The sequence below is a fragment of the Balaenoptera musculus genome, chromosome 1 (genome assembly GCF_009873245.2).
Source record: "Balaenoptera musculus isolate JJ_BM4_2016_0621 chromosome 1, mBalMus1.pri.v3, whole genome shotgun sequence".
In the NCBI taxonomy this organism is placed as follows: Eukaryota; Metazoa; Chordata; class Mammalia; order Artiodactyla; family Balaenopteridae; genus Balaenoptera; species Balaenoptera musculus.
This window is the reverse complement of record NC_045785.1, coordinates 82,905,051-82,932,836: the sequence shown is the minus strand read 5'-3', so window position 1 is coordinate 82,932,836 and position 27,786 is coordinate 82,905,051. Positions and strand designations below refer to the sequence as shown.

General features: G+C 34.6%; 1 protein-coding gene across 2 annotated transcripts in view; it reads left to right on the top strand.

The window, feature by feature from the left end:
- The window catches only part of ARHGAP29 (Rho GTPase activating protein 29), a 76,847-nt gene that overhangs the window by 34,574 nt on the left and 14,487 nt on the right, over positions 1-27,786 (top strand). For both annotated transcript variants that reach the window (XM_036849739.1, XM_036849730.1), the window contains exons 4-15: positions 5,708-5,804; positions 6,168-6,240; positions 9,133-9,181; positions 9,612-9,749; positions 10,653-10,717; positions 11,142-11,252; positions 11,359-11,439; positions 12,041-12,229; positions 12,983-13,120; positions 25,081-25,238; positions 25,782-25,921; positions 26,202-26,306. In XM_036849739.1, the coding sequence (XP_036705634.1) occupies positions 5,708-5,804; positions 6,168-6,240; positions 9,133-9,181; positions 9,612-9,749; positions 10,653-10,717; positions 11,142-11,252; positions 11,359-11,439; positions 12,041-12,229; positions 12,983-13,120; positions 25,081-25,238; positions 25,782-25,921; positions 26,202-26,306 (1,344 nt within the window). The remainder of the gene's footprint in view (positions 1-5,707; positions 5,805-6,167; positions 6,241-9,132; positions 9,182-9,611; positions 9,750-10,652; positions 10,718-11,141; positions 11,253-11,358; positions 11,440-12,040; positions 12,230-12,982; positions 13,121-25,080; positions 25,239-25,781; positions 25,922-26,201; positions 26,307-27,786) is intronic.

Here is a 27,786-nt window from a genome sequence, read left to right as displayed (position 1 = left end):
AAGTGAAATTAGCCCTTAATCTTTGATATAAGTTACAGATTTTCTTTAGTTTGTTTTTTTATCTTTTGATTTGCTTATGGTATTTTGTTTTATTTTGCATTTCTATCTCGATCTTTTATGTGCCTTTTGTATGCTTTTTGAGTATTAGGGAAGGACTTCCCTGCTTGGAGATTATAGTAGCGTTCTCCACTATTTTTTCTTCTAATGTTTTCATGGTGTTATTTATTAAATTTAAATCTTTGATACATTCTAGAGTATCTATGTTTCTAGCTAATTTATTGAATAATTCATATTTTCCCCATTGGTTTGAGATGCCATCTTTATCATAAACACACTAAATTGTCACATATATTTATTTCTGGACCTTATTCTGTCCTCTTGATTTGTTTAGTTATGTGCCAGTACCATACTGTCTTCATTGTGGTTTTAGAGTATGTTTTAGTGTCTGGTTGGGGTAACTTCTCTTTCTATTACTGTTTTTGTTCAGGATTTTATTTTTCCATCAAGATTTTTGAATTGGCTTGTCTAGTTCCAGAAAATACCTATTGGTATTTTGAGGGTGATTTGAGTTAAATATGTAAATTTATAAATTAATTTATAGTTAAGTTTATGAATGTATAAATTATAGTTAATTTATAATTAAATTTATAAATAAAATTAAGGAGAATTTATATACTTATCATTTCTGTCTGAGAATATAGTATGCATTTAAGTTCTTCAGGTTGTCTTTTTTTGTTTCTCAGAAGCAATGTGAAGTTTTCAGTTTATAAATCTTGTAGCTTTTGTTTTGTTTTTCTCCCTAAGGAATTTTCCCTGTGCAAATGGTGAAAATTTTCTTCCATTATATCTTTTAATTCGGTGGTTTTCAAACTTTGGCCTTTGATTTATGACATCGAGTTAGTGAATTGTAACCAGGGTTTTAAAATATGAAAGAGAATAGAAAAGAAAAATCGGAGTGTTAACACTCATTGTATAAGACTTAAGGATGTTTCAGAAACTTTGTAGGTGTTATGTAACTAATAACTATTATGTGTGTATGGTATAGTTGGTCATGATGTGATATGTATTTCTTACCGAAGGTTGTGGTAAAACTGTTTGAAAGTTGCTGTTTCTAATAGGTTATATGTATGAAAGCTATTCATGTGTTTTCTTAAAGAGATACTAAATGTGTCTTAGTGCTCATTGTTGTGACTATTTTAATAGGGAACCCAAGGGAGACAATTATTTAAACTTTAAGCAAAATCTTGATTTGATTCGAAAGTCAGCTAGTAGAGGGGAGAGAGTGGAGAGAGAGAGGCCACTTAGCAGGTTGTTAAGTAGTCCAAACTAGAAGTAAGATATGGCCTTTGAACTAAGTCAGTGTCAATGGGAATGGAAAGAAAGAAAAAAAAGTTAGAGGCATTTTGGAAGCACAACTAATGAGCTAAGGAATGTACGGAAGAGAGTAGGCTTGAGGGGCAGAGTAGATAGGAAGAGATGAGAGTTCAGTTTGGTACATGTTGAGATTGCAGTGCTGGTGGGTAAAGATTGGGAAATAGGGGGAGGAATGTATCAAACAGACCATCGGAAATATGGGTCTGGAGCTCAGAGGGTGAAACTAGACAGGTAGTTTAAGGATTCATTCCCTTAAAGGTATTGAAAGTGGATGAGATTCTCTGGGGGTAATGTATAGAGAAGAAGGCCAGATGAGAACTGCTGGCTGAGTGGAAACAACTGTATGAAGCACAGATCAGATGTAGAATATGGGGGTGCTCATGTTTACTAAATACCAAGCACTGTACCCTAGGTGTTTTACATTTGTTTCTCAGTTGTTCCTTTCAGTAACACACCATTTTACATATGGGGAAATTGAAGTTAGGTGATGTATCCAGAGTAACACAGGAAGTGGTAAGGGTCAGATTTAAACTCAGGTTTGAAACTCTGAAGCCTTGCATTTTCTGGTTGCTATAATGTATTGCTTCTAAGCAAAATGCTTCAGGATAGAAGGAAATGGTTAATATTTGTATTAATAATAGCTGACATAATACATTGAGGATGTGCTTACTGTATGCCAGATGCTGTTAAGCTCTTTACATGGATTACCCATTAATCTTCACAGCAAATTATTATCATCTCAACTCCCATTTTGCAGATAAGAAAGCTGGGACATTAGAGTGATTTGTCCAAGGTTGCATATGTATGAAGTGGTAGAGTTGTTCTGAGTTGCAGAATAGTGAAGTAGGATGAAAACTTAGAAGGAAAAAGACTTCCAAGTTTGACTAAAACAGTTGGAGGTTATTGTTGACAGTGTTGTTCAGTGGTATGGAGTGAAAATAACTAACATTCATTGAGCATTTTCTGTGTAACAAGCTCTGTTCTAAGTTCATTAAATCTTCACAGTGTTTCTCAAAATACATATCATTATCCCCATTTTATAAATAAGGAAACTGAAGAACAGAGCAGTTAAGTTACTTAACCTCGTTAAGAGGCAGATTTAGGATTTAACCTAGGCAGACTGGCTTTGGAACCCATCCTTTTAACCAGGGGTGCACAAACTACTACCAGTGGGCCAAATCTGGTCTGCTGCCTGTTTCTGTAAATAAAGTTTTATCGGAAACAACTACTCTTATTTGTTTATGTTTGGCTACTTTATACAGAGTTGAATAGTTGCAACAGATTGTATGTCCTGAAAAGTCTAAAATATTTACTATCTAGCCCTTTATAGAAAAAGTTTTCCAACCCCTGCTAACCATTAAACTGGATGAAAAGCCAAATCCTGGTGAATTGTCATTATCTATTTATAAAGTTTTAGCTGTAAAGAAATGCTGAATTAGATAGGATGGTAACTTTAAGAAGAAATATAGTAAATTTAATTTTTTTCCTGTAGAAAAGATTTGGGTATGTTGTTAGTAGCAGAAGAAAAAATGTCAGTTGGTAGGAGATAGTGAAGTTATGAGGGAGGAGTAATGGTGGTATAGGGTTTTGGAGAATGCGGGAGAGAATGGGAAGATTTATTATTGGAAAGGAGCCAAAGACTTTTCTTTGAAACACTGGACAGGAGCAAAAAAATGAAAAGATATTAGAAGTATAGCGCTGTTTTGAAGTAGAGGCAAGGGCCGTAATAGGAATTTTCATTAGATGGCTGTAACCTCATTTGAGTAGGGATGAAGATAGCGATTGAAGATGGTTCAAATTCATTGTCTTTTTACTACTTACAGTTATCTCCCAGTCATGTTTAGTGCTTTGAAAAATATATTTATAGGAAACGAAGAATAATTATAGAATTTTGCAAGGTGTTATAAAGTCTTTTTTTCTTTAAAGTCTAACAGGTTAAAGTTGGGAAATAGGAGTAGGCTTTACATTTTTGCTGGTATTACATTATAAATTACATTTAAAGTCTACTTTCAAGTGCAGTTTTAAAAACAGCATTATTGAGGTATAATTGACTTAAAATAAGCTGCACATATTTAAATTAAGGGTACAATTTGATCAATTTTGATATGCATACTCTTGTGAAACCATCACAATCCAGGTAATGCATGTCCCTTTGTCATCCCTCCCTTCTGTGCCTCTCTGCCGCCACCTTCACCAATATTTATATGTTGTGTTTTCATTTTCATTGTGTTCAAAATACTTTCTAATTTCCCTTTTTCTTCTTTGATCCATGGTTTATTTAGAAGTGTGTTAATTTCCTAATATTTGAGGATTTTTCCAGAGATTTTTATAATTTAATTCCATCTAGTCACAGAACATATTTTGCCTGACTTGAATCCTTTTAAACCCATTGAGACTTGTTTTATGGCCCATAATATGATCCATCTTGGTAAATATTCAGTGTGTGTTTGAAAAGAGCATGTATTTTGCTGTCATTGGGTAGAGTGTTCTTTATATGTCGGTCTCGTCAAGGTGGCTGATAGTATTGTTGAAGGCTTTCACATCCTTTACTGATTTTCTGTCTACATGTTCTGTCAATTATTGAGAGAGGGTTTTTGAAATCTCTGGCTATAGTTGTGAATTTGTCATTTCAGTTCTATTAGTTTTTGCTTCATGCATTTTGAAGTTGTTTATTAGGTACATAAATGTGTAAAATTATGTCCTCTTGATGAATTGAATCCATCATTATAAAATGACCTTCTTTATCTCTGGTAGTTTCCTTTGCTTAGAAATCTTTGTGTGTTATTAGGCAGTAAGCTTGGGGCAGTTGTAGAGTTCACCATGTTTGTTTCTTGTCTGTTAGGATTTTTGTTCTGTGTTGCCTGATAGCTAATGTCATGAAAACTGCTGTTTCATATATTTTGTACAGATTTATTTTAGTTGTTTCAGATATATAAGCCTGTTTTTCCATCTTGACCAGAGCAGAAATCAAAAAATATTTTAAAAATTATTTATGGCTGTTCTTAAATTTTTCTTCTTGTTTGTATCAGGGATATTTAGAAGAATCTGATGAAAGGTGTGGACCTTACCCCCTCATATCTACAAAGGCGGTTTTTAAGTTTTTCTTCTTGTTTGTATCAGGGATATTTAGAAGAATCTGATGAAAGGTGTGGACCTTACCCCCTCATATCTACAAAGGCGTGTAAAATCTTGGTTGTAATTTCATGAGGCTTCCAGGCTTAAGGTTTAATTCATCCCTGCTTAGGAATCCTGGCTTTCCAGGAAACATTTTCAACCTGCACATTAGAATCACCTGGGAGAGCTGTTGAACAAATATATGTGCTTCACCAGACCTGTGAAATCTGAATCTTTGGTGGTGGGACTCAGACTTTGTTTCTAAAGCCGCATAAGTAATTCTGATGTGCAGGCAAGCTTCAGAACAACTCTGTTTTAAAACAAAGGATAGCTTCCTCTCCACTTGGTTTCTCTCCTTCCAGTTATTGGCAAGGATCCTAGGGAGGGTGGGATACAGGGAGCCGGTTGCTCCTTGAACTCAATCTGAGTAGAATGAGTTACTTTAAAAAATTTACCTATTCAACCCTCAGATTTTGTCTCTGTAGATTGTATCTGGGCTTTTAACAAAGGTGCATACAGATGAAGTTATGATAAGAAACCTTTTTCAGTTTATGTTTCATAATTTTAACAAAATGCAAAATGTTAGACTGTCCCTGTGATAAACAAAAGACAGCTATGTATCAATTAAAATGGACCTCAGAGCCCAAGACCCTATAAGAAATAAGGGTATAAATAAATAGGAATTGAAAAATTTTAAAGCTTTGTGTGTTTTTAATTGGTATGCTTTGTATATAGGTTTTATGCTATGTCAAATGTATATGTGACTTCAAATATTGGTAATTTGTAGTGGAAAATGTACTTCATATTGACTTAAGTGAGCCACAGTGCACTTAGCTGTTTTTAAAAAATGCCGTGAAGCAATAAGCAAGAGAAAAAAACACAGAGCACTCTTAATGAGGGAAGGCTGGTATAACATGGACTGTGTGACTCAAGATCGATTGATTTCACATTGAGTCACTTTTTAGATGTGTCAAGTTATGTAATGTGTGGAGGAGTCAGGTTGGAATGTCGGCTACTTTTATGCAAGGTGATTCTTTTGTATGATTTCTTTAATGAAGAACTTGAACATCATATTTATTTTGTGTATTAGGCTTTTCAGTTTCTGAATCTTCTAATGCTTCTAGTAGTAATGATGGATTTTTATGGGATTAAATGACTTTGTATAAATCTAGTTTAAAGTATTTTCTCCTCATTTATTGTAACCAACTTTTCCCTAAAGCTGTGAACTTCACAGAAGTAAATGAAGATAACAAAAATGATCTCTTCAGAGAAGTGTTTTCTTCCATTGAAACCTTGGCCTTTACCTTTGGAAATATGTAAGTAGAGGATTGTCATTTAAAGAATTAGGGCCTAGATGTCTCAATGAGAGTATGTCACAATAATTCAGTACATACATGCAAAGTAAAGTATTAACTAGCATGAAATATTATCACAACTGCAGAAAAGCTACATTCTGTGTTGCTTTATTGCTGTATTTGGAGGTGTTTATCGCTGTTTAGAAGCAACATCCATTTGCAAGTGAATATGTGGTTTATGTGGATAGATTCCTAGCAGTTTATTTCTAAGGTTCTTACTTTTAAAAAATTTAACCTAGATGACATGTTGAATGTAAAGCTTGTGACAGAGCAATGTCATGACTTATTTCCATTTCTCTTTTTTTTTTAAATTCCCCTGGATAGCCTGACAAACTTCCTCATGGGAGATGTAGGCAATGATTCATTATTGCGACTGCCTGTTTCCCGGGAAAGTAAGGTAGGCCAAGTTTGTATGAAAGCAAAGATTTTAATGTTTTTAACTTAATATTTTAATAATATCCTAATCTTAATCTCAGCATTAGTCTTTTTTTTTTTTTTAAATTTATATTTATTTATTTATTTATTTATGGCTGTGTTGGGTCTTCATCTCTGTGCGAGGGCTTTCTCTAGTTGCAGCAAGCGGGGGCCACTCTTCATCGCGGTGCACAGGCCTCTCACTATCGCGGCCTCTCTTGTTGCGGAGCACAGGCTCCAGACGCGCAGGCTCAGTAATTGTGGCTCACGGGCCTAGTTGCTCCGTGGCATGTGGGATCTTCCCAGACCAGGGCTCGAACCCGTGTCCCCTGCATTGGCAGGCAGACTCTCAACCACTGCGCCACCAGAGAAGCCCTCAGCATTAGTCTTTGATAGTTGTTTCGTTTAGCCAAAAAAACAGCTCAGTTCATTTTAAATATGATAAATTATGGTCAGTTTCTGGACCAAAAATTTAATTGTACTTTTGAAGTGGAACCATCTTTTTCTTTTTTTTTTTTTTTTTTATAATTTTTTTTTTTTTATTTTTTTTTGGATCTGTTGGGTCTTCGTTGCTGCACACGGGCTTTCTCTAGTTGCGGCGAGCGGGGGCTAATCTTCGTTGCAGCACGCGGGCTTTCTCTAGTTGCGGCGAGCGGGGGCTACTCTTCGTTGCAGTGCGCAGGCTTCTCATTGCAGTAGTTTCTCTTGTTGCAGAGCACAGGCTCTAGGCGCATGGGCTTCAGTAGTTGCAGCATGCAGGCTCAGTAGTTGTGGCACACGGGCTCTAGAGCGCAGGCGCAGTAGTTGTGGTGCACGGGCTTAGTTGCTCCGCAGCATGTGGGATCTTCCCAGACCAGGGCTCGTACCTGTGTCCCCTGGCATTGGCAGGCGGATTCTTAACCACTGTGCCACCAGGGAAGTCCCGAACCATCTTTTTAAAAAAACATAGCTGGTAATTTTATAGTGTCTTATGTAATGAACCTATATGTCTATGGTCCAAAATTTTAGTAAGTAATTCATAGCTGTTTTTCCTTCCTGACATTGTCACAGATTTTAAGACTGGTAGAAAAATGATAAAAGAAGTAAAGAGGGTGTTAATCTTTTCACACATCCTACAGTTTGTTTGTTACCATGAAACACTTATTAACAGAACTGAAGGTCTGAATTCTCCCTGATAGCATCCTTATAAGTATGTTAGAGAACTGGGGTTCTGATTCCTAATTGGAAGAAAAATTGCTATGAAATAAAAGAACATTAGGAATGTATGGAGAATATTGCTTTAAAGATTTATACTAATTGTAGTAGTAATATTTTCATTTGACTAAAAGTTTTTCACCAAATGCAAGATATTTAAACAAACTGCATTAGGGACATATGTTGATCATTTCCTGTTAAGGATTTCCAAAAAGGATTGGAATCCAAAAGGATTTCAACAAATATTTGGAAATGTGCCAAGTACCTGTTATTATATCAAAATAATATAAAAACTATAGATCTTTCTTAAATAATACAAAATATGAATGACTATTTAAGGCATTTGTTATATGTACTACAGTATTTAGAAAACAATTGTGACAACTTCTGAAGTCATCCATTTGGTGACTGAAGGACTAAAGGAGGATAGTGTAGAAACCATATCAAAATGATGAAGAATTTTAAGATCTTTAAATATTTTGCTGATATTTATGATTTTTCCTCAATTTCATATTTTCAAGCTTGCTGCTAATTTAGAAGGTGTAATAAAACATTATATCAGTGTAAAAGGGGTCTAAACAATTTAAATTTTAGGTGTAAATCATATCTCCTATTCGTGTACTTCTGTTGTGCACATGTATACTAATTCTTAATAGGATAATACTTTTTCCTTTTTGCAGTTTTTAATTTACCATAGAAATTGAAATCTAAAAATCCATGATGATATACTACTAATAAAATTACTTCATTCGATGAAGAGTTTTGAAAAATATCTTTTAAAATAATAGTTGCCATTTATTTAATAGTGCTTAATAGATAACCATGCACTGTGCTAAACCTACATCATCTTAATCCTTAAAATAGTCGTATGAAGTACTGTTCTTATCCTCATTTTATGGACGGGCAAACCAAAGTTAAATGAGTATAAATACATAGCTCAGTGTTATACAGCTACTAAGTGATAGAGCTTGACTTCAAACCCAGGTTTTACTTGATTCCTGTTGCATTGAATTCCTTCATACTCCGTATTGCCCAACTAAATATAAATCCTCACAATTTCGGTATATAACCTTTTCCTGCACTGTCCAATAAGGTAGCCACTTGTCACATGTAATTCATTAAATTAAAATTTTAATTTTCATTTAAATTAGCCACTTTTCAAATGCTCATATAGCAACATGTAGCTATTAGCTACCTTACTGGACAGTGCAGATATAGAACATTTCCATCATCATAGAAAGTTCTGCACTAAGCTGTCCAATGGACCTTCAGAGACAGCTTATCATACAATGAAATGGTAAAAGATGGCTGAAAGAGAGAGGTCTTTGTCTTCTATTTAGATAGCAGTCTATTTAGATTGCTTCTATAACTTGCTGACTAATATTTTTGAGATCTGCAGAATCTAAAGTTTTGAATGGATTCATTAATGTTAACTAATGCTGTTAGTAAACAATGAGGTTATTCATTCTTGGACCTTGAGAACTGCTGTTGTAAAAAGCTATATAATTCTTATTAAATGTTCTGGCATTTAAACAGACTTCTCCGGCCCTTTGAGTTCTAAATGCTTGAAATTCTTTAGTAGGAATTATGTCAGAGTAACAAATTAGAGTGAAAAAATTTTGAAGCAAAGTTCTGTTATCTTCTGCTCTAATCTTAAATTTGTTTTCTTCCATGTTTTAAGTCTTTTGAAAATGTTTCTGTGGAATCAGTGGACTCATCCAGTGAAAAAGGTAATGCTTGAGGTACTTAAAACTTTAGTCAAACTTTGTACAGTTACTTTTGATAAATGTTTTGGATTACTTAATCTCTCCTTGCTTAGTAACCTAAAGTATTTATTTCAGACATAAAATGAATGATGTGTGAAGTTTTACATATAAAACTTAAGGAAAAAAACCTGCTAGAGTAGATAGATAATGTGATGATAGAGACTGATCAAGAATTATATAGGGCTTGTAACTTGATGAATAATAGAAATACACATTGATTAAAAAATATAATTTAAAATTATTTTCAGTTTAAACTGTGACCCTTTAATTATGAATTTGTCACATATTTTTTAACCAGTTTACATTGAAGAACATCTTAGGATATGAATGTGTCTTTGTTTAGAGTTATGAGCTCATATTTAATGTATACTTACCTTGATATTTTTATTTTCAGGAAGTTTTTCTCCTATAGAATTAGACAGCATGCTGTTAAAGAACACTAACTCTATAGAATTGGCTTTGTCATATGCTAAAACATGGTTAAAATATACCAAGAACATAGTTGCATGGGTTGAAAAGAAGCTGAGCTTGGGTGAGTTGCCCTTTGGGGCATCTGATTAACTTTGGAACGTAAGAACTGAATTGTTTGTGATTCATGTTCTACAGACTATAAATAATATGATTCCAAATTAGTAGCTCTTTCATTGTAGTACATAAAATCATTGCCCATTTTCTCTTCTTAAAATAGGAAAGACTCTTCTCACAGTAAATATACTTATTGAACATTGATGTGGACCAACCACTAGATCTGGGGGCACCAAGACAGATAGTAAACTGTCTTTGCCTTTAAAGAAGTCATATTCTAGTGGGTGAAAAGAAATGCAATCAGATAATATGGTTAAAGGAGACAAAAACAACAGTAGCTGTCGGATCAGAAGGCAATGGAAACATATAAGGAACATCTTAATAGTTAATATTTTCCCAGTGTTTTACAGTTGACAAAATGCTTTCAACATCCATTTTCTCATTTAATCCTTACCAAAACCCTGGGAAGTAGGCAAGACAAGATTATCATCGCCATTTTACAGTGGAGGCAAATGAGACAGGGGATTTGCCTAAGGTCAGCAGATTTGCCTAAGATCATATAGTAGTAACTGGAAGAGTATAGAATTTACCCAAAGGCTATGCTCTTTCCACTACATTATTTGCTTTTAATAGGGAATACCCATCAGATTCACCTGAATAGCCTTAGAAACAGATAATACACAGACCTAGGTCCCATTCCCCCAGAGAAGTGAGATCTAATCAAGTGCATTTTGAAAGTTTCCCAGTTGATTTTGATGAGTACTTCTAATTAAGAATCATAACTTCATATCATGATGCAGACTAGTATTTGTGATCACTTTTTAATTGGGGGATTACAAATATTTTTAGAGTATGGAGGGGGGAAAAATAAGTTGAATTTACCTTCTGATGCCTTCTTTGACCTTTTCAGAATTGGAGTCCACTAGAAATATTGTCAAGTTGGCAGAGGCAACTAGAACTAACATTGGACTTCAGGTAAGTGGTCAGTGAACTACTAGGGTCCTTTGCCGGGAGATTACTCAGATGAGCGCCTTGCAAAATCAGAAAATTTTGTACTTAACATAGGAAAGAACTTACATGCTAAATAACCTTTTTACTGACAAAATAAAATCTTTTTAAACTTACAAGGATATGCATTATGAAGAAACTAGGAAATCCACAGTTTTATATGAATGTTGATTATCTTGTTAGCTACTAACTTTGCTAACGAGGTTTAGAATTACTTTGTTAATTTTCTTCAGTATTTTTCTCATATGGTCATATTTATGAATAGTCATTTTTCTGAAAAAAATCTAAGCTTAAAAATTTCTCTTTTTGAAGAAATTTAGTGGGGGTGGGGAGGATCTAGAACTCTAGTACATTTCTATTGGAAAATTTACTTTTCAATTTTAAATTCTAGGAGTTTATGCCACTGCAGTCTTTATTTACCAGTGCTCTTCTTAATGATATAGAGAGCAGTCACCTTTTACAACAAACAATTGCAGCTCTCCAAGCCAACAAATTTGTGCAGGTAAAAATTTATAAATACAATATACTTAAAAAAAAAAAAAAACAGCAGTATACCTTTAGAAAACAGCTTTTTTCTCTCTTTCTCTTTTTAAAAATACCCTTGCCAGCCTCTACTTGGGAGGAAAAATGAAATGGAAAAACAAAGGAAAGAAATAAAAGAACTTTGGAAACAGGAACAAAATAAAATGGTTAGTATTACAGTAGAGTTTCATCTATTTATGAACATCTAAAAATCATCTGCGGGGGCTTCCCTGGTGGCGCAGTGGTTGGGAATCTGCCTGCCAGTGCAGGGGACGCGGGTTCGAGCCCTGGCCCGGGAAGATCCCACATGCCGCGGAGCAGCTGGGCCTGTGCACCACAACTGCTGAGCCTGCGCTCTAGAGCCCACGAGCCACAACTACTGAGCCCACGTGCCATGACTACTGAAGCCTGCGCGCCTGGAGCCCGTGCTCCGTAACAGGAGAGGCCATGACAGTGAGAAGCCTGCGCACCACAACAAAGAGTAGCCCCCGCTCGCCGCAACTAGAGAAAGCCCGCATGCAACAACGAAGACCCAACGCAGCCAAAAATAAATAAATAAATAAATTAATTAATTAAAAAATATAAAAATAAAAAAGACTTTAAAAAAAAATCATCTGCAGTCTATAAGCATCTACCCTGGGAAGATGCATATCTTACTCTATAGGTTATCTAAAATGCAGTCTTAACTATCTTGCTGAATATGCTAAAGAAACTTGTACATTAGGATTTTTCTTATTCTGTATTTAATACTCTTTTTTTTCTGTGTAGCTTGAAACAGAGACTGCTCTTAAAAAGGCAAAATTGTTGTGCATGCAACGTCAAGATGAATATGAAAAAGCAAAATCTTCCATGTTTCGTGCAGAAGAGGAGCATCTGTGCTCAAGTGGTGGATTAGTAAAAAATCTCAACAGGCAGCTAGAAAAAAAGCGAAGACTGGAAGAAGAGGCTCTTCAAAAAGTAATCATCTTTTTTGTTATTTGTTATTACTGAATTAGCAATAATCTGCTAAGGCTTTGGTTCTCAAACTTTAACCTGCATCAGGACCACCTGGAAGCCTTGTTAAAACAGACTGCTGGGCCCCATCCCCAGAGTTTCTGATTCAGCAGGTCTAGGGTTGGCCCCAGACAACCTGCATTTCTAAGTGCCCAGGTGCTGCTGCTGCCGGGGATCCACACTTTGAGAACCACTGTGCTAAGAGATTTTTGCTTATCTTTTGAATTTTAGGGTTTGTTTGTGAAAGATACATCTTAGAGCAGTAGTTTAATATTTTTTACTTGATTGTTCAGAAAGTTCACCATTTAGGCAACTGTGTGTATATGTGTACTTATTCTAATACCTGGTAGCAAGACTAGGCTGAAGCTTTGTATTATTTATGAAATATAACTGATAAATTCTGTAAGAAGATTATATAGAAAATGGTAAATATAAATAGAAAAGGCTATTAAATAGAAGTGGATGTTTATTTTATAGACAAACAGTATACTAATTGTAAATCATACTTGACTGTTCATGAAAGACAAGTGCCCTTGAATTGCTGACCAAAACAGAATATTTCTCTTTAGAAATATTCTACTTAAAATATAGAATATTTCAGAACTTTCATGCATAAGCCTTTTCAATTATTTAAGTCAAGCCTTACTAGAGTATGCATTTGTTTTAAAATATAGATTCAGTGAACCAGTGTCACTTTTTTCTCTGATACTCCTGAAGGTAGAAGAAGCAAATGAACTCTACAAAGTTTGTGTGACAAATGTTGAAGAAAGACGAAATGATCTAGAAAATACCAAAAGAGAAATTTTAACACAACTCCGAAAACTTGTTTTCCAGTGTGATCTTACCCTTAAAGCTGTAAGTAATTTCTTCAGTATTTTAAAGAGGAAAAAAAAGTCTATATATCTGAAGAAGGGAGAGGAATGCTTGATGAGTCATGATTCTTCTGGGATTTAATTTCTGAGATTAATGGAAAGTTTAGACTTTAAAAGTTGACTCTCAGTTTTTAATACTGGTACGTGGTTTGAGTTTCATTGTTTTTATCTGGTTCTCCACTCCATGGATTGATGATTTGTTCGGTTAAAACTGAAGTCTGAGAGTTTGAAATTGCCTCTATGCCACTGTCTTTCTCAGCTTGGTTGACAAAATGGATTTAATCCCTGGAACTTCTATAAGCAGTATGAGATCTTTCTTCAAAATCTGAGTAAACTAAATATTGAAATTGAACCCAATGGTTTATTTGAAGACAAAGCATCCTGTTCTCAGGTGTTTTCATTTGCCTCTTTACCATGGTTTTTATAAAAAAAATGTATGTGCAAAATACAGTCAGCCCTCTGTATCCACGGGTTCTACATCAATGGATTCAACCAACCATGGATTGAGAATATTCAGGGGGGAAAATTTTCCAGAAACTTCCAAACAGCAAAACTTGAATTTGTCCTGCGCTGGTAACTATTTACATAGCATTTACATTGTATTTACAGCTATTTACATAACATTTACATCGCATTAGGTATTATAAATAACCTAGAGATGACTTAAAGTATACAGGAGGTTGTGCGTAGTAATATATATGCAAATGCTATGCTATTTTATATAAGGGACTTGCACATCCGTGGATTTTGGTGTTCATGGGTGGTCCTGGAAACAATTCCCCTCAGATACTGAGGAATGACTGTACCTTTTTTCGGTGTACATTTCACGAGTTTTAACACGTATATAAATTTGTGTAACCACTACTGTCACAGTCAGGATTCAGAACAATTCCATCACTCCAAAAAAATTTCCTCAAGCTGACCCCCTTTGTAGTCAAACTCTCCACCCACCCCTTATCCCTGGCAAGTATTGATCTGTTCTCCATCTATGTAGTTTGGTCTTTTCCACAATGTCATATAAATGCAATCATCGTATGTATCTTTTGGAGATTGGCTTCTTTATTCAGCATAATGCTTTTGAGATTCATCAGTGTTATGCATGTATCAATAGTTCATTTCTTTTTATTGCTGAGTTGTAGTCCACTATATGAATGTACCACAGTGTTTATCCATTCACCTGTTGGACAGTTGCATTGTTTCCAGTTTGGGGTGATTAGGAATAGAGCTACTATGAATACTTATTTACAGTTTTTTGTGTGACTATAAGTTTTCACATTTCTGGGGTGAATACCTAGGAGTGAGATTAATGGGTGGTATGGTAAATGTCTGTTTAACTTTATAAGAAATTGCCAAACTGTTTTCCAGAGTAGCCATAACATTTTTCATTCTAACCAGCAATGTATGAGAGTTCCAGTTGTTCTGCACCCTTGACAACACTTGTCAGTTGTTGTTTTTATATTTTTGCTGTTCTTAGGTAGTGGTTTTAATTTGTGTTTTTTAGAATGACTTATGATATTGAGCATCTTTTAAGGGGCTTGTTTGCAATCTGTGTTTTGCCTATTCTTTTGGATTGAGTTGTTTGTTTTCTTATTGTTGAGCTGGCATATATTGTCTTCCAGTCTGAAGCATATCTTTATTCTTTCAGCAGTGTCTTTCAGGGAGCAGAAAGTTTTAAGAAATTAAGTCTAACTTTATTTCTTCCTTTATGGGTCATGCTTTTGGTATTATATCTAAGAGTGCTTCATCTAACCCAAGATCACAAAGACTTCTATGTTTTCTACTAAAACTTTTATAGTTTGGCATTGAGAAATGATCCATTTTAAGTTAATTTTTTATAAGGTGTGAAGTATAGGTTGAAATTCATTTTTTGCATATGGATGTTGTATTAAAATTATACCCACGGGACTTTAATTTATAGAGGTGACTGAATGTTGACATGGAGAGGTCAATGTCATTGAAAAATGAATTACTTAGATTTCCTGAGAGAAGGGAACACACTATGCCACACAGGGCCATAAAGGTACCAGGTTTGGTGAAGCAGAAGCAGGAGTGAGGGGAGAGTTGAGTATAAAGCCTTTATTGGGGTTTCTGGGGAAAGGCAAGGCAGGACAGGATAAGCAATAAGGATTGGCTAGTTTGTGTAATTTCAGTGGGCTTTGGGGAATAGGGGTGGCCTGCAGTTGCTTGGTACCTGGCCCTGGGATGATTTAGGGCAGGGGGAAATATTGGCTTGGTGTGTGAGAGTTAGATAGAGATGGTTGGAGTTGCATATGAAAGACATGCTTGTTCCCCGGCTAAGAATTGGCTAGCATTGGATGGAGCAGTCTCTCCCCAGCCAGCAAGCTTTTTAAGATATTAAAACATCATAAAATACAGAAAATTTAAAAGAAAACATGATTAATACAGATGTCCACTTGTTCCAATACTGTTTGTTGAAGACACTGTGTGCCATCACCATTGAATTGCCTTTGCATCTTTGTCAAAAATCAATTGACCATGTTTTTGTAGTTCAATTTCTAGTTTCTCTATTTTGTTCCATGGATATATATATGTGTGTCTATCGTTTTGTCAAAACACTACTAGGTTGATTACTGGTGTTGTCTAGCAAGTCTTAAAATCAGGTACTGTGAGTCTTCCAACTGTATTCTTTTCAGAATTGTTTTGAGTGTTTCAGATCCTTTGACTTTCATTAAAATGTTAGAATCAGCTTGTCTGTATCTACAAAAAAATCTTGCTAACATTTTGATTGGAATTGTGTTAAATCTTAATCAGATTAGGGAGAATTGACTATATACATAGCATCTTAACTATGAGTTTCCAATCCATGAACACAGTATGTGTCTCCATTTATTTAGGTAAATGATAGTTTTAATCAGCATTTTGTAGTTTTTAACATATAAGTCTTCCCCATGTTATGTTAGATTTAAGCTTATGTATGTAAGTGTTTATTTGGGGGTCTGTTGTGAATGTGATTGATATAAATAAATACATACATGATTTATGTGTACATGTGTATATGTATCTATGCATACATACATACACACACTTATTTAATTTCAAATTCATTTATTCATTGTTAGTGTTGAGAAATACAAATGATTTTTGTATGTTGATTTTGTATCTTGCAACCTTGCTAAACTCACTTATTAGTTCTAGGAACGTTTTTTGCAGAATCATTGGGGTTTTCTACATAAAAAATCACGTTGTCTGCAAAGAGGGACAGTTTTCTTTCTTTCTTTCAAACTATTCCTTTTTTCTTTTTTCTTATTGCACTGGCTAGGACTTACAGTTCATTGTTGAATAGGAGTGTGAGAAAAGACATCTTTGACTTATTCTTGATCTTAGGAAGAAAACAGTCTCTCACCATTAAACATGATGATAGCTGTAAGATTTTTTAAAGATACCTTTTATCATGTTAAAGAATTTCCCCTTTTTCTAGTTTGCTGAGAATTTTATCATGAAGATCTTGGATCTTATCAAATGAGGGTTATTTTGCATCATTTGACTGATGTGATAATATAATTTTTCTCTTCAGTCTCTTAATATGATGGATTACATTTGATATTTGAGTGTTCATCTAGCCTTGCGTTCTTGGGATAAGCTGCTCTTGGTTATGATGCATTGTTCCTTTTCTATATTGCTGGATTCAATTTGCTAATATTTTGTTGAGTATTTTTTTTCTAATCTGTTAATGAAAGATACTGGTATTATGTTTTTGTTTAGTTTAGTTTTTTTCTTATACTGCCTTTGCCTGGTTTTGGAGTCAGGGTAATTTTGGCCTCATAAAATAAGTTGGGAAATGCTCCTTCCTATTCTATTTTCTGGAAGAGATTGTGTAGAATTGGTGTTATTTCTTAAAATATTTGGTGGCATTCCCTGGTGAAAGCATCTGGGCTTGGAGTTTTCATTTTTAGAAGATCTTTCACTATGTATTCAATTTCTTTTGATATAAGCCTGTTTGAGTTAGTTGTTTCTTTTTAGGTGAATTTTGGTATTTTGTGGAATTAGGTCCCTCCCTTTCATCTAAGTTGTTGTATTTATGTGCATAGAGTTGTTCATAACTCTTATCCTTTCAGTGTCTCAGTGGGCTGTAGTGATATCCTTTCTTTCATTCCTGATTTTGATAATTTGTGCCTTCTCCCTCACTTCCTCTCTCTCTGGTTAGTCTGGCTACAGGTTTATAAATTTCATTGATCTTTTCTGAGAAACAGCTTTAGATTTCACTGGTTTTTCTCTAGTTGTCTTTTTAAATTTTTATTTCTGCTTTTTATTGTTTCTGCTTGCTTTGCATTTATTTGGCTATTCTTTTTAGTTTCATGAAGGTAGAAGCTTAGGTTTCATCAAGACCTCTGCTTTTTTAATACAAATATTTAATGATTTAAATTTCCCTCTAAGCACTACTTATCTACATCCCACAAATTTTGAATTTGTACTTCCATTTTTATACATACTTCCATTTTTATACAGTTCAAAATATTTTCTAATTTCCCTTGAAACTTCATATTTTACCTGTGGATATTGTAGAAGCTTGTTATTTGATTTCTAATTGTTTGAGGATTTTCTGGATATCTTCCTGATATTGATTTCTAGTTTAATTCTGTTATGGTGAAAGAAATACTTTGTATGATTTTAATTCTCTTAAATTTGTTATGGTTTGCTTTATGACCCAGGATATGGTCTATCTTGGTGCCTGTTCCATGTGTGTGCACTTGAAAGAATGTGTGTTCTACTGTTGTTGGCTGGAGTATTCTGTAAATGTCAATTAGTTCCTTTTGGTTTATGGTGTTATTTATTTCTTCTATATCCTTGATGATTTACTTTTTATTTATGTCAATTATCGAGAAAGGAGTTTTGAAGTTTTCAATATACTGTACATTTTTAATTCTATCAGTTTTTGCTTTATATATTTTGAATCTCTCAGTTGCTTATATATTAATGATTGTTATATATTCTCAGTGAATTGATCCTTTCATCTTTATGAAATGTCTCTTTTTATCCCAGTAATTTTCCTTGCCTTTTAGTCTACATTATTTAATATTGATAGAAGTATTTAAGTTTTCTTTTTATTATTTTTAGTATGGTATATCTTTTCCCATTTGTTTACTTTTAATCACTATATTTTAAATGAAGTTCTTATATAGCATATTGTTCAGTGCTGATTTTTTTAAAATCTATTTTGATGATCTCTTTTAAGTGAAATGTTTAGACCATTTATATTTAATGTAAATATATGTTTAGATTTAGGCCTACTATTTTTTATCTGTTTTCTATTTGTACCTTATGTTTCCCTTCATCTGTTTCCCTTTTGCTGCCTTATTTTGTATAAATTGATAATTTTTTAGAATTACATTTTAATTCATCTGTTTATCTATTAAAGATTTAATCTGTTTTATTTATATATTAGAATTATATTTTAATTTATCTAAAAGGATTATCTAAATTTTAATTTATCTCTTGTATACATTTTAATTTATCTATTGGGTCTTTGATTATATCTGTTTGTATAGTGTTTTTTGTTTAAATGGTTGCACTAGAGATATATATATATGAACTTTTCAGTCTACTTAGAACTAATATTTTACCACGCTCAAGTGGAATGTAAAAACGATACCACCATATAAGTTCCTTTACTCATTTTGGGCTGTGCTTAATATATGTATATTACATCTATGTACATTGAAAACCTCACCAGACAATCTTATAATTTTTGTTTTCAAAAGTCTCATATTTTAGAGAAGAGAAGAAAAATAGTCTTTACATTTACCCAGATATTTACCATTTCTGTTATTATTCTTTCACTCCAAAGTTCCATCTTCTCTGTGGTATTTTTTCTCTTTTGTCTAAAGAACTTCCTTTCCCATTTCTTTTTTTTTTTTAAATTAAGTAATTAATTAATTTTTGGCTGTGTTGGGTCTTCGCTTCTGTGCGAGGGCTTTCTCTAGTTGCGGCAAGTGGGGGCCACTCTTCATCGTGGTGCGCGGGCCTCTCACTATCGCGGCCTCTCTTGTTGCGGAGCATAGGCTCCAGACGCACAGGCTCAGTAGCCATGGCTCACAGGCCTAGTCGCTCCGCGGCATGTGGGATCTTCCTGGACCAAGGCTCGAACCCGTGTCCCCTGCATTGGCAGGCAGATTCTCAACCACTGCGCCACCAGGGAAACCCTCCCATTTCTTTTATAGTTGGTCTTCTGGTGATGAATGCTCTTGGTTGTCTTTCATCTGAGAATGTCTTTACTTCTTCTTCATTCCGGAAGGATATTTTCACTGGTTATAGAATTCGGTTATTTTCTTTCAACACTTTAAAAATGTTATTCCACTGCCTTCTGGCATCCGTAGTTTCCAATGAGAAATCTATAGTCATTTGAATCAGTGTTCCCCTATGTGGCATGCATTGTTTTTTGTTTTGTTTTGTTTTGGGTTTTTTGGCTGCTTGCAAAATTTTTTCTTTATCTTTGGGTTTCAACAGTTTGATTACAATGTATTTGGGTGTGGATTTTGTTGAGTTTCTCCTATTTGGGATTCCCTGAACTTCTTGAATCTGCAAGTTTGACTTTTGCAATATTTGGGAAGTTTTTGGCTATTTTTTCTTAAAATATTTTTTTGTAACACGCTCCCCTCTTCCTCTAAGACTCTAAAGACTCAAATGTCAGACCTTTTGTTATTATCCCACAGGAATGTGGGACCTTTTTTTCCCCCAATCTTTTTTTCCTCTTGTTCTACTGATCTAGCTTCAAGTTCACTGACTCTTTCCTTTGTTATCTCCATTTTTTATACAGTCAATCCAGTAAATTTTTTGTTTTGGATATTATATTTTTCAGTAGTAAAATTTCCTCTGGTTTCTTTTTTATATCTTCCAATTCTCTGCTGAGACTTCAGTCTTTCCACGTTTTAATATTGTTGGCCCTTATTTCTTGAAACCATTATAATATCTGCTTTAAAGTCTTTATCTGATAATTCAAATAGCTGAGTCATCTCAGGGTTGGTATCTGTTTATTATCTTTTCTCTTGTGAGTCACTGAGATTTTCCTGGTTCTTTGTGTGACAAGTAGTTTTGGATGATATCCTAGACATTTGCAATATTACCTTATATGACTCTGGGTTTTCTTTATAACCTATATTGAATGTTGATTCTTAAAAAGTTTTGCAGGCATTTGATCTAGCTAGGTTCACTCTTCAACTCCTAAGGGCTCCCTTCTAGGTCTTCTGGCTGGGAAGCTGTAGTCAACCTAGTCTGCTGCTTTAAGAGCCAAGTAGGGGAAGGATAAAGAGAAAAAAAAAACAGGAATTTCAGACCCCTCACTCTTCAGACCACAGTTCATCTACTTATAGAGAATTCCCCTCTGCTTATAGAGAAGAGTTTTAGATGTCTATTCTACTGCTACTGCCATCACTGCCACTGCCACAGGACTTCATCTTAGGGCTTGGGGGTTGCTTGGGGGCTGGGGCAGGAGAGAAAACAAACATACAAAAGAAACCAAAGGATTTCCCCCACTCTTTCAGTCACATTTATTGGAGTAGGATCTGTGTACTAGCTGGGAAACACAGTAGCAGAAAAAAAATAACAGGAAGCATACCACTAATTGGTCATACCTTGATTTGTAGTTTATTTCCACAGTCTACCTGCTACCATTTACTTTTCAGAGCTCTCAGATAGCTAATCCATGCATTCTGTCAAGGGTTTTTAGGAAAATTCATTGAGAGACTGTGGGAAGTGAGCTTATTCCATTTGAATCAGAAGTCTTCCTTAAAATGTTTCTGGGTGTTTAAGATTGTATTTCATTTATTTACCAAATTCTGATTAATTAATATGTGGTTAATTTACAGAATCAATTTTAGTAAAATTATTTAAAAGAATTACAAAATCCCAGGATCCAAAATTCCCACGTAAATTATTTAAGCCAATCTTTTACCTTTAACAAGCCCTTTTCACCTCAAACAATAGCTGATGATAGCTAAGATTATGTGCTTGCCAGTGCCTTAAGGTCTTTGCCTTCATTAACTCATTTAATTTTCACAGAGTCCTACTAGGTAAAAACAGTTGTTTTAAGCTCCATTTTACTGATGAGGAAACTAAAGCTTAGAAAGCCTTTCTTCTCAAAATGTGTTCCTTGGACCAGTCACATTCTCATTCCTTTGGGAGCCTGTGAGGAATGCAGAATCTTGGGTTTCAACCTAGACTTTTGGTATCAGAATCTGCATTTTGAACAAGATCCCCTATGATACGTATTTGTACATTAACTTTTTTGGAAATACAGGTTTAGAGAAGTTATAAATAACTTGATACCAAGGTCACCCAGCATGTAAGTTGTAAAGCTAGGATAGACCCTGGTTGAATAACTTCAGAACCTGTGCTCCTAAATACTATGCTGTCTTGCTGAATGATTACTTAGCCTGGATTTGAACAGCTTCAAAATTAATGTGATATTTATATCGAGCTAAAAAAAGATCTGTTTTCTTGTGGACCTTTCAAGTTGTACTGTACTGATATAATCCCTCTTCCACAAGATAGTACTTTAAATATTTAAAGATAGTTATTACCTTTTTTCCCTGGATGCTTTTTCCAGGCTAAACACCCCCAAATCTGATTACTCTTCTTCATGTAACATGGTTTTGAGTTCTCTCACGAGCTTAATCTTGCTTGTCTACCTCTCTCTTAAAAAGTGATGCTATTTGGTGATCCAACAATTATGATTTCTTTTAATTTGATGTGATACAAACAAGAAGTTACCTAATTTTGTATATAACATCTGTATTTATTAATGCCTACTATTTATTTAAAAGAAATATAAGACAGATACCTGCTCTCAAGGAGTTTAGCATTTATTTAGAGGGAGAGAATTAATACATCTGAAAAATTGGAGAGCAGTACATATCAGTGTATGAAGTAGACTTTGAGGTTAAAGTTCCCCAAACTTGAACAAATCCCCAAACTCCTGAAAATTACTGCAGCATGTAATGTATAGAGACAGTTTATAGAAAATTTCTCTGTATATATTTGTGAGCAGAATTTCTTACTAGCTGGAGTTCTTTTGAACCAGTTTAATCAGTTTTACTTATTCCGTATGGCATTATTCACATGAAGATCCAAGCAGATAGCAAATCCAACATTGAGTTCTTGAATATTGGTGTTTTTTCCCAGGTAAGAGCCATAATTTTCTCAGATTTCTTTATGTTTTCTTCTCCATCAAAGCAGGAGAATTGGGGGATTTTGGTGACTTATTTTTCAACACCATCTCTCCAATTGTTTTTAAAAGAATTTTATTTTCACTCTAGGATATGTTATTGTGTATATCATTGCAGAGAAAACAAAATTATTTGAGATGTAAAGATGCTAGACACAGTTATATTCACTCACTGTCTTAAGGAAGATACACGAATCAGTTTCATGTCCCAGCAAAATTGTAAGTTATATCATGAACATCAAGAATTACTCCTGAATATTCAAAATTGTCTTGAATTATGAAGTATTGAAGGGTATGGGATGTAAATCATAATTACATTACTAAGTGAGAGAAAGGAGAAATTACCAAGTCAGTCACTAAAGACCTAATCAAATCAATGGGCTTTGAAGAATGGGAAACATTATCACAAGAGTTTTTCCTTTTGTTTTAAAGAGTATTCAAGAAAAATTTATCTTTTTAAAAATATAGGATAGAAAATTATATTGAACACAAATTAATTTTTAGATTATTGCTAATCTATATGGGAGAATCTGTTCCCATTGATTTGATATTATGGCATATTCTGTTTCAACAACTGTCAGAAAAATGTGTGCTAATGTATGTGCCCATGGAGTAGCTAAAAATTAGATGTAGGTGACAAAAGTTGGGCATAGAGTTGGAAGTCCTATGTGCTTGAGTGAGCAGTACCAGGAAACGTGCAGAATTTCAGTATGACCATGACTGATAACACATTCTACTACTATTCATTTGGTCATTTCCCCTTTATGAAGCACTTAGGACACTGTGCTACACATTGGGGACCTAGAAGAAAAGGACCAAGTCCCTGACTCAGGAAGGGATTGGGGGACAAAAAAGATCTTAGAGGCATGATGGTTGTTGAGGTACCCATGAGCCACCCCAGTTAAGATGCCCAGCAAGTCCCGTAGGATCTACCCCATGGGGACCTCAATCTTTAGCATTTCTGTTAGGTGAGGGAGAAGGCTGAATCATTTAGGGAAAAGAGATTTTAAGATTGGGCTTCCAGTATATATTATTGCTTAAGTCTTTATTATTAATAAGTACCCAGAGACAAACATTCAGCAGATGAGCAATTATGCCAGTATATTCATTTGGCTTTTTAAATTATTGGTGTTTCCAACTAGATTCATAGAGCTTATTAAAAAGTATTAAAAATGAACATATACTTAGTTACCTTTACTCAAGAGAGTAAGTTCAGTTTACCTTTAACTGGAGAATTCCCTGATTGTAGCTAATTGCTGGACTTAAACTTTACCATCCACAGTTTGAATTTCCTATGTTCCTTGAAAGAGGGCACAAACAAGCTATTCATTTATGTGCACTTTTCAAATACTATTTAGGCTGACTCTTAGTTATCCTTGGAGAATGCCTGTCTATCTTGGAAAGGACTTAGAAGCTAATCAGAAGTTCAACATATCATCTGGTATAATCAAGAGAGATGAAAGAGGAAACATGGCAGTCTTTGAAATAACAACATTAAGCCAATTGAAATTTGGCATTCATTCACATTTCCCACACAGGAGCCGGAGTGGCATTTAGAAAAATAAATCAGATCATGTTATAGCTCTTAACACCCTTTTAAAACCTTCACTGGCTTCCTTCAGTTGTACTTAAATCCAGACCCCTTACATTGGTTTAGATTACATCTTCCCCTTCTGGCTTCATCTCAAACTGAAATGCCACACTGACCTTTCATCTGCTTCTTGAGCATGACAAGTTCTTTCTTACTCACTTTTGCCCTAGGATCTTTGCACTACCTCTTCCGTTTGTCTGGATTGGTCTTCTCCCTGAAACTTCACACTGGCTCTTTCTTATATCAGGTCTCAGTTCAGATGTTACCTCTTCAGAGAGTCCTTCACCAAACTGTCATGTCAAAAGTACCCTTTTGCAAGCATATGCCTGGTCATATTCCATAACGTGACAATATTATATCGTATTCATAGCAGTTTTCAGTACCAGAAATTATCTTATTTACTTAGTTTGTCCTCTCTCTCCAACACCACCCTCAGGAAAATGCAGACTCTTATGAGGGCTGGGATCTCATCTGTTTATTTGTCGTAGTATACCCAAAGCCTGGGTTTCTGTGAACATGAGAGTAGTTAATTCACGTACAGCTCTCAGAATGGATCTGGCATATTGTAAGCACGCTCCAGCTGCTATTGTTGTTGTTACTATAAGTGGCAGTAGTGACAGTATATTTAGGCATTTGTAGAAACTCAGTGGAATAATGTATTTTGAAGAGACTCAGGATAGTACCTAATTATAAAAACTGAGCGCTGTAGGACACATTATAAGTATAAAGCATTTCTATTTGTAAAGGATTGAAGAAGTGAAAGTCAAAATAACAAGTGTTCTGATTGGAATATTTTTCCCCATGTTTTTCAGTTTAGACAGTTGTGGTCAGACCATCAGTACGGAGCTGGGGATCCTCAAAAACATATCTGTCTCCTAAAATTGTGAACCATTAGGGACATGGAGTTGTGCTTTTAAACGTTTCAGATTAAAGCCAGTTTTGCCAGAAATGATTGCTGTTAGGTATTGGATTAAAACTACTTTCTTTTTTTTTTTTTCTGATTTAGACCTGGTACTGAGTCAGGCAACATAGTGTGCTCTCGAGGAGATTCACTGTTGAGCTCTTCACTGTGTGACCTTTTCTTGGTGCTGTCACTTGAAATAAATGTGTATTACGCAGCATTCTCTATAACATGAGTTACGTTGCCTTTTGTTTCTATCTGTTCCCACAGGTAACAGTTAACCTCTTCCAGATGCAACACCTGCAGGCTGCCTCCCTCGCGAACAATTTACAGTCTCTCTGTGATGGTGCCAAACTCTATGACCCAGGCCAGGAGTACAGTGAGTTTGTCAGGGCCACGAATTCAGCTGAGGAGGAAAAAGTTGATGGGTGAGAATTAATGTTAGGTGAAATTATTTCAAGGCATAAAATCTTTACTGCTAAGTTTCCTATCTGGTGTCAGGTGATGTTTTTTTCTAACACTGGTAGAATTGACTTTAAAACCTTCTGAATTTTTAAAATATTATTTAAGATCTGACTCACTTAAGAGTAAAGCTTTCCATTTTAACACAGAGCTCAGTTCTTTGAGATGTAGAAATCCTTTGAGAATGGCAAATCATGGTCATATCAATTTCGAATGTCCACAAACTTAACAACCTACATTTTCCACACAGGTTATACCAGAAGAGTTTAACCATGATATGAATAATGGACTGTACTTTTGCTATTCTTTTCTGTGTTTCAGCTGTATTAAATACAAATGATTAATAAGTTTTATTCACATCTCTTTTAAGAAGTTCAACTGTATAATATGGTTTGTTCCTAATATTTAGTTAATTTAAGTACTCTGTTCATTAAATTAACAGATTTTCCTGAAAATAGAATAAAGTAGTCATGCTTCTGAATGATGAGTTTTATTTGGGTTTTTCTTAGGAATGTAAATAAACAGTTAACAAATACCCCTCACACTTCCGGTTATGGACCTTCCGACTCTTTAGAAGATGTTGTGCGCCTTCCTGACAACTCTAATAAGATTGAAGAGGACAGATGCTCTAACAGTGCAGACATATCAGGTAGTGTTTCACATTAAAGAGAGCACTAATTTATGAAAGATCAAATTGTTTAAATGTGATCATTAAATGAATTGCAGCTCTGGAATTTAAAAACCAGGCCTTGAATTGTAACCTTATGAGGTTTTATTCACAGTTGTGAGCACTGTGCTTGTCTTACAGTCAGTTGCTTAACGCTGTTAAAGAAGTTTGACTTGTCTCGTTTTAAATAATGTCAGTATTTTGAAACACTTATGAAATTTGTCTGTAGCCAAGTTTGACTTCAAATATTCTTTTCTTAAAGGTCCTTCTTTTATAAGGTCATGGACATTTGGGATGTTTAGTGATTCTGAGAGCACTGGAGGAAGCAGTGAATCTAGATCTCTGGATTCTGAATCTATAAGTCCAGGTACATAAGTATTTAAGTCTAGAGTGAAAATTCAATGACAGATTAAAATTTTCCTTTTGGGGGATATTTTTAACTACCTTCTTTTTCTTTTTTTAAAGTTGACGTATGGTTGATTTACAATATTGTGTTAGTTTTAAATGTACAGCAAAGTGATTAGGTTATACATATATTTATGTATATATCTATATACTTTTTTGATTCCTTTCCATTATAGTTTAGTACAAGATACTGAATATAGTTCCCTGTGCTATACAGTAAATCCTTGTTGTTTATAACTATCTTATTTTTATAATGAACTGTCTCATAGAGAGGAGTTTGTACATACATGTGTACAGTTTAAATAAAAATAATAGAACAAACCCTTATATATTCAACACCTAGCCTAAGAAATAAAACATTATTAGTATGTTAGAAGGCCCCTGTGTATACCTCCTTGATAACCTTGCTCTATCACCCCCCAGATGAGCCATCATCCTGAATTTTGTTAATCTTTCCCTGGCTATTTTAAATGTTTTAGTACTTATATCTAGTTGAGCTTTGCCCATTTTGGAATATTATGCAGATGAAATCATACTATTCTTTTGTGACTTCTTTCATGCATCTTTTTTTTGAGATTCATATTGATATGAGAAGCTGTCTTTATTTTATACTGTATACTGTATGCTGTATAGTATTCCATTTTATGAACATAACTGTGATCTGTCTTTTGGATTATTTTGTAGTTAATCACTATAATGAACTGTACAGTTAACAGCAATTCTTGTGCCTGTGATAATTTCATTTTTTATAAATGTGCTTTAAGGTACTTTGATAGTCTCATGCTCCTTAGAGAGGCAGAATAGATGTTTTGAACTCTCCCTTAGTGGCTGCAAAGAGAATAACTTGCCAGAGGTAATGCAGCTAGCAAGAGAAGAAGGTGTCACTTGAACCCTTGAGATTATTACTTTCAATGTTCTTCCTCCTCTACTTTTCTACCAGAGACTTCTCCCAGTCCTGTTCTTCCTGGCTAAGTTTCTTTCTCCTAAGAGCTTGGCACTGCGGGAGATAAGTTAGGATTTAACCTACCTCAGAGTCCAAGGCTTTGTTTTTTTTTTTCTGGTGTTCTACATATTACAGAAATGTTATTCATGTAAATAAAGCCCTTGAATTTAAAGTTAGAAATGACTTCCATGCCGTACTGGGGTTTATAGGCAGATTGTCAGCAACTACTTTGAGTCCTACTTTAAAATTATTGCTGTTCAGGGACACTCTGGAGATGCATTCCTAAATATTTAACTGAATATTTGTAATTAGTTTTATAAAAACAGAGTGGTTCTAGCTATCCCCAGGAATTAAGAGACAGTCTAGAGCCAGCTCTAAATTATTTGGAATCCTGTAAGACTTCATGTGGTAAAGACAAAAATTTGGAAACTGGTCGCATGATAAATGGGTGAAGACTGAGGGATGCATAGCCTGGGAAAGAGGAAACCTGGGGACGTGA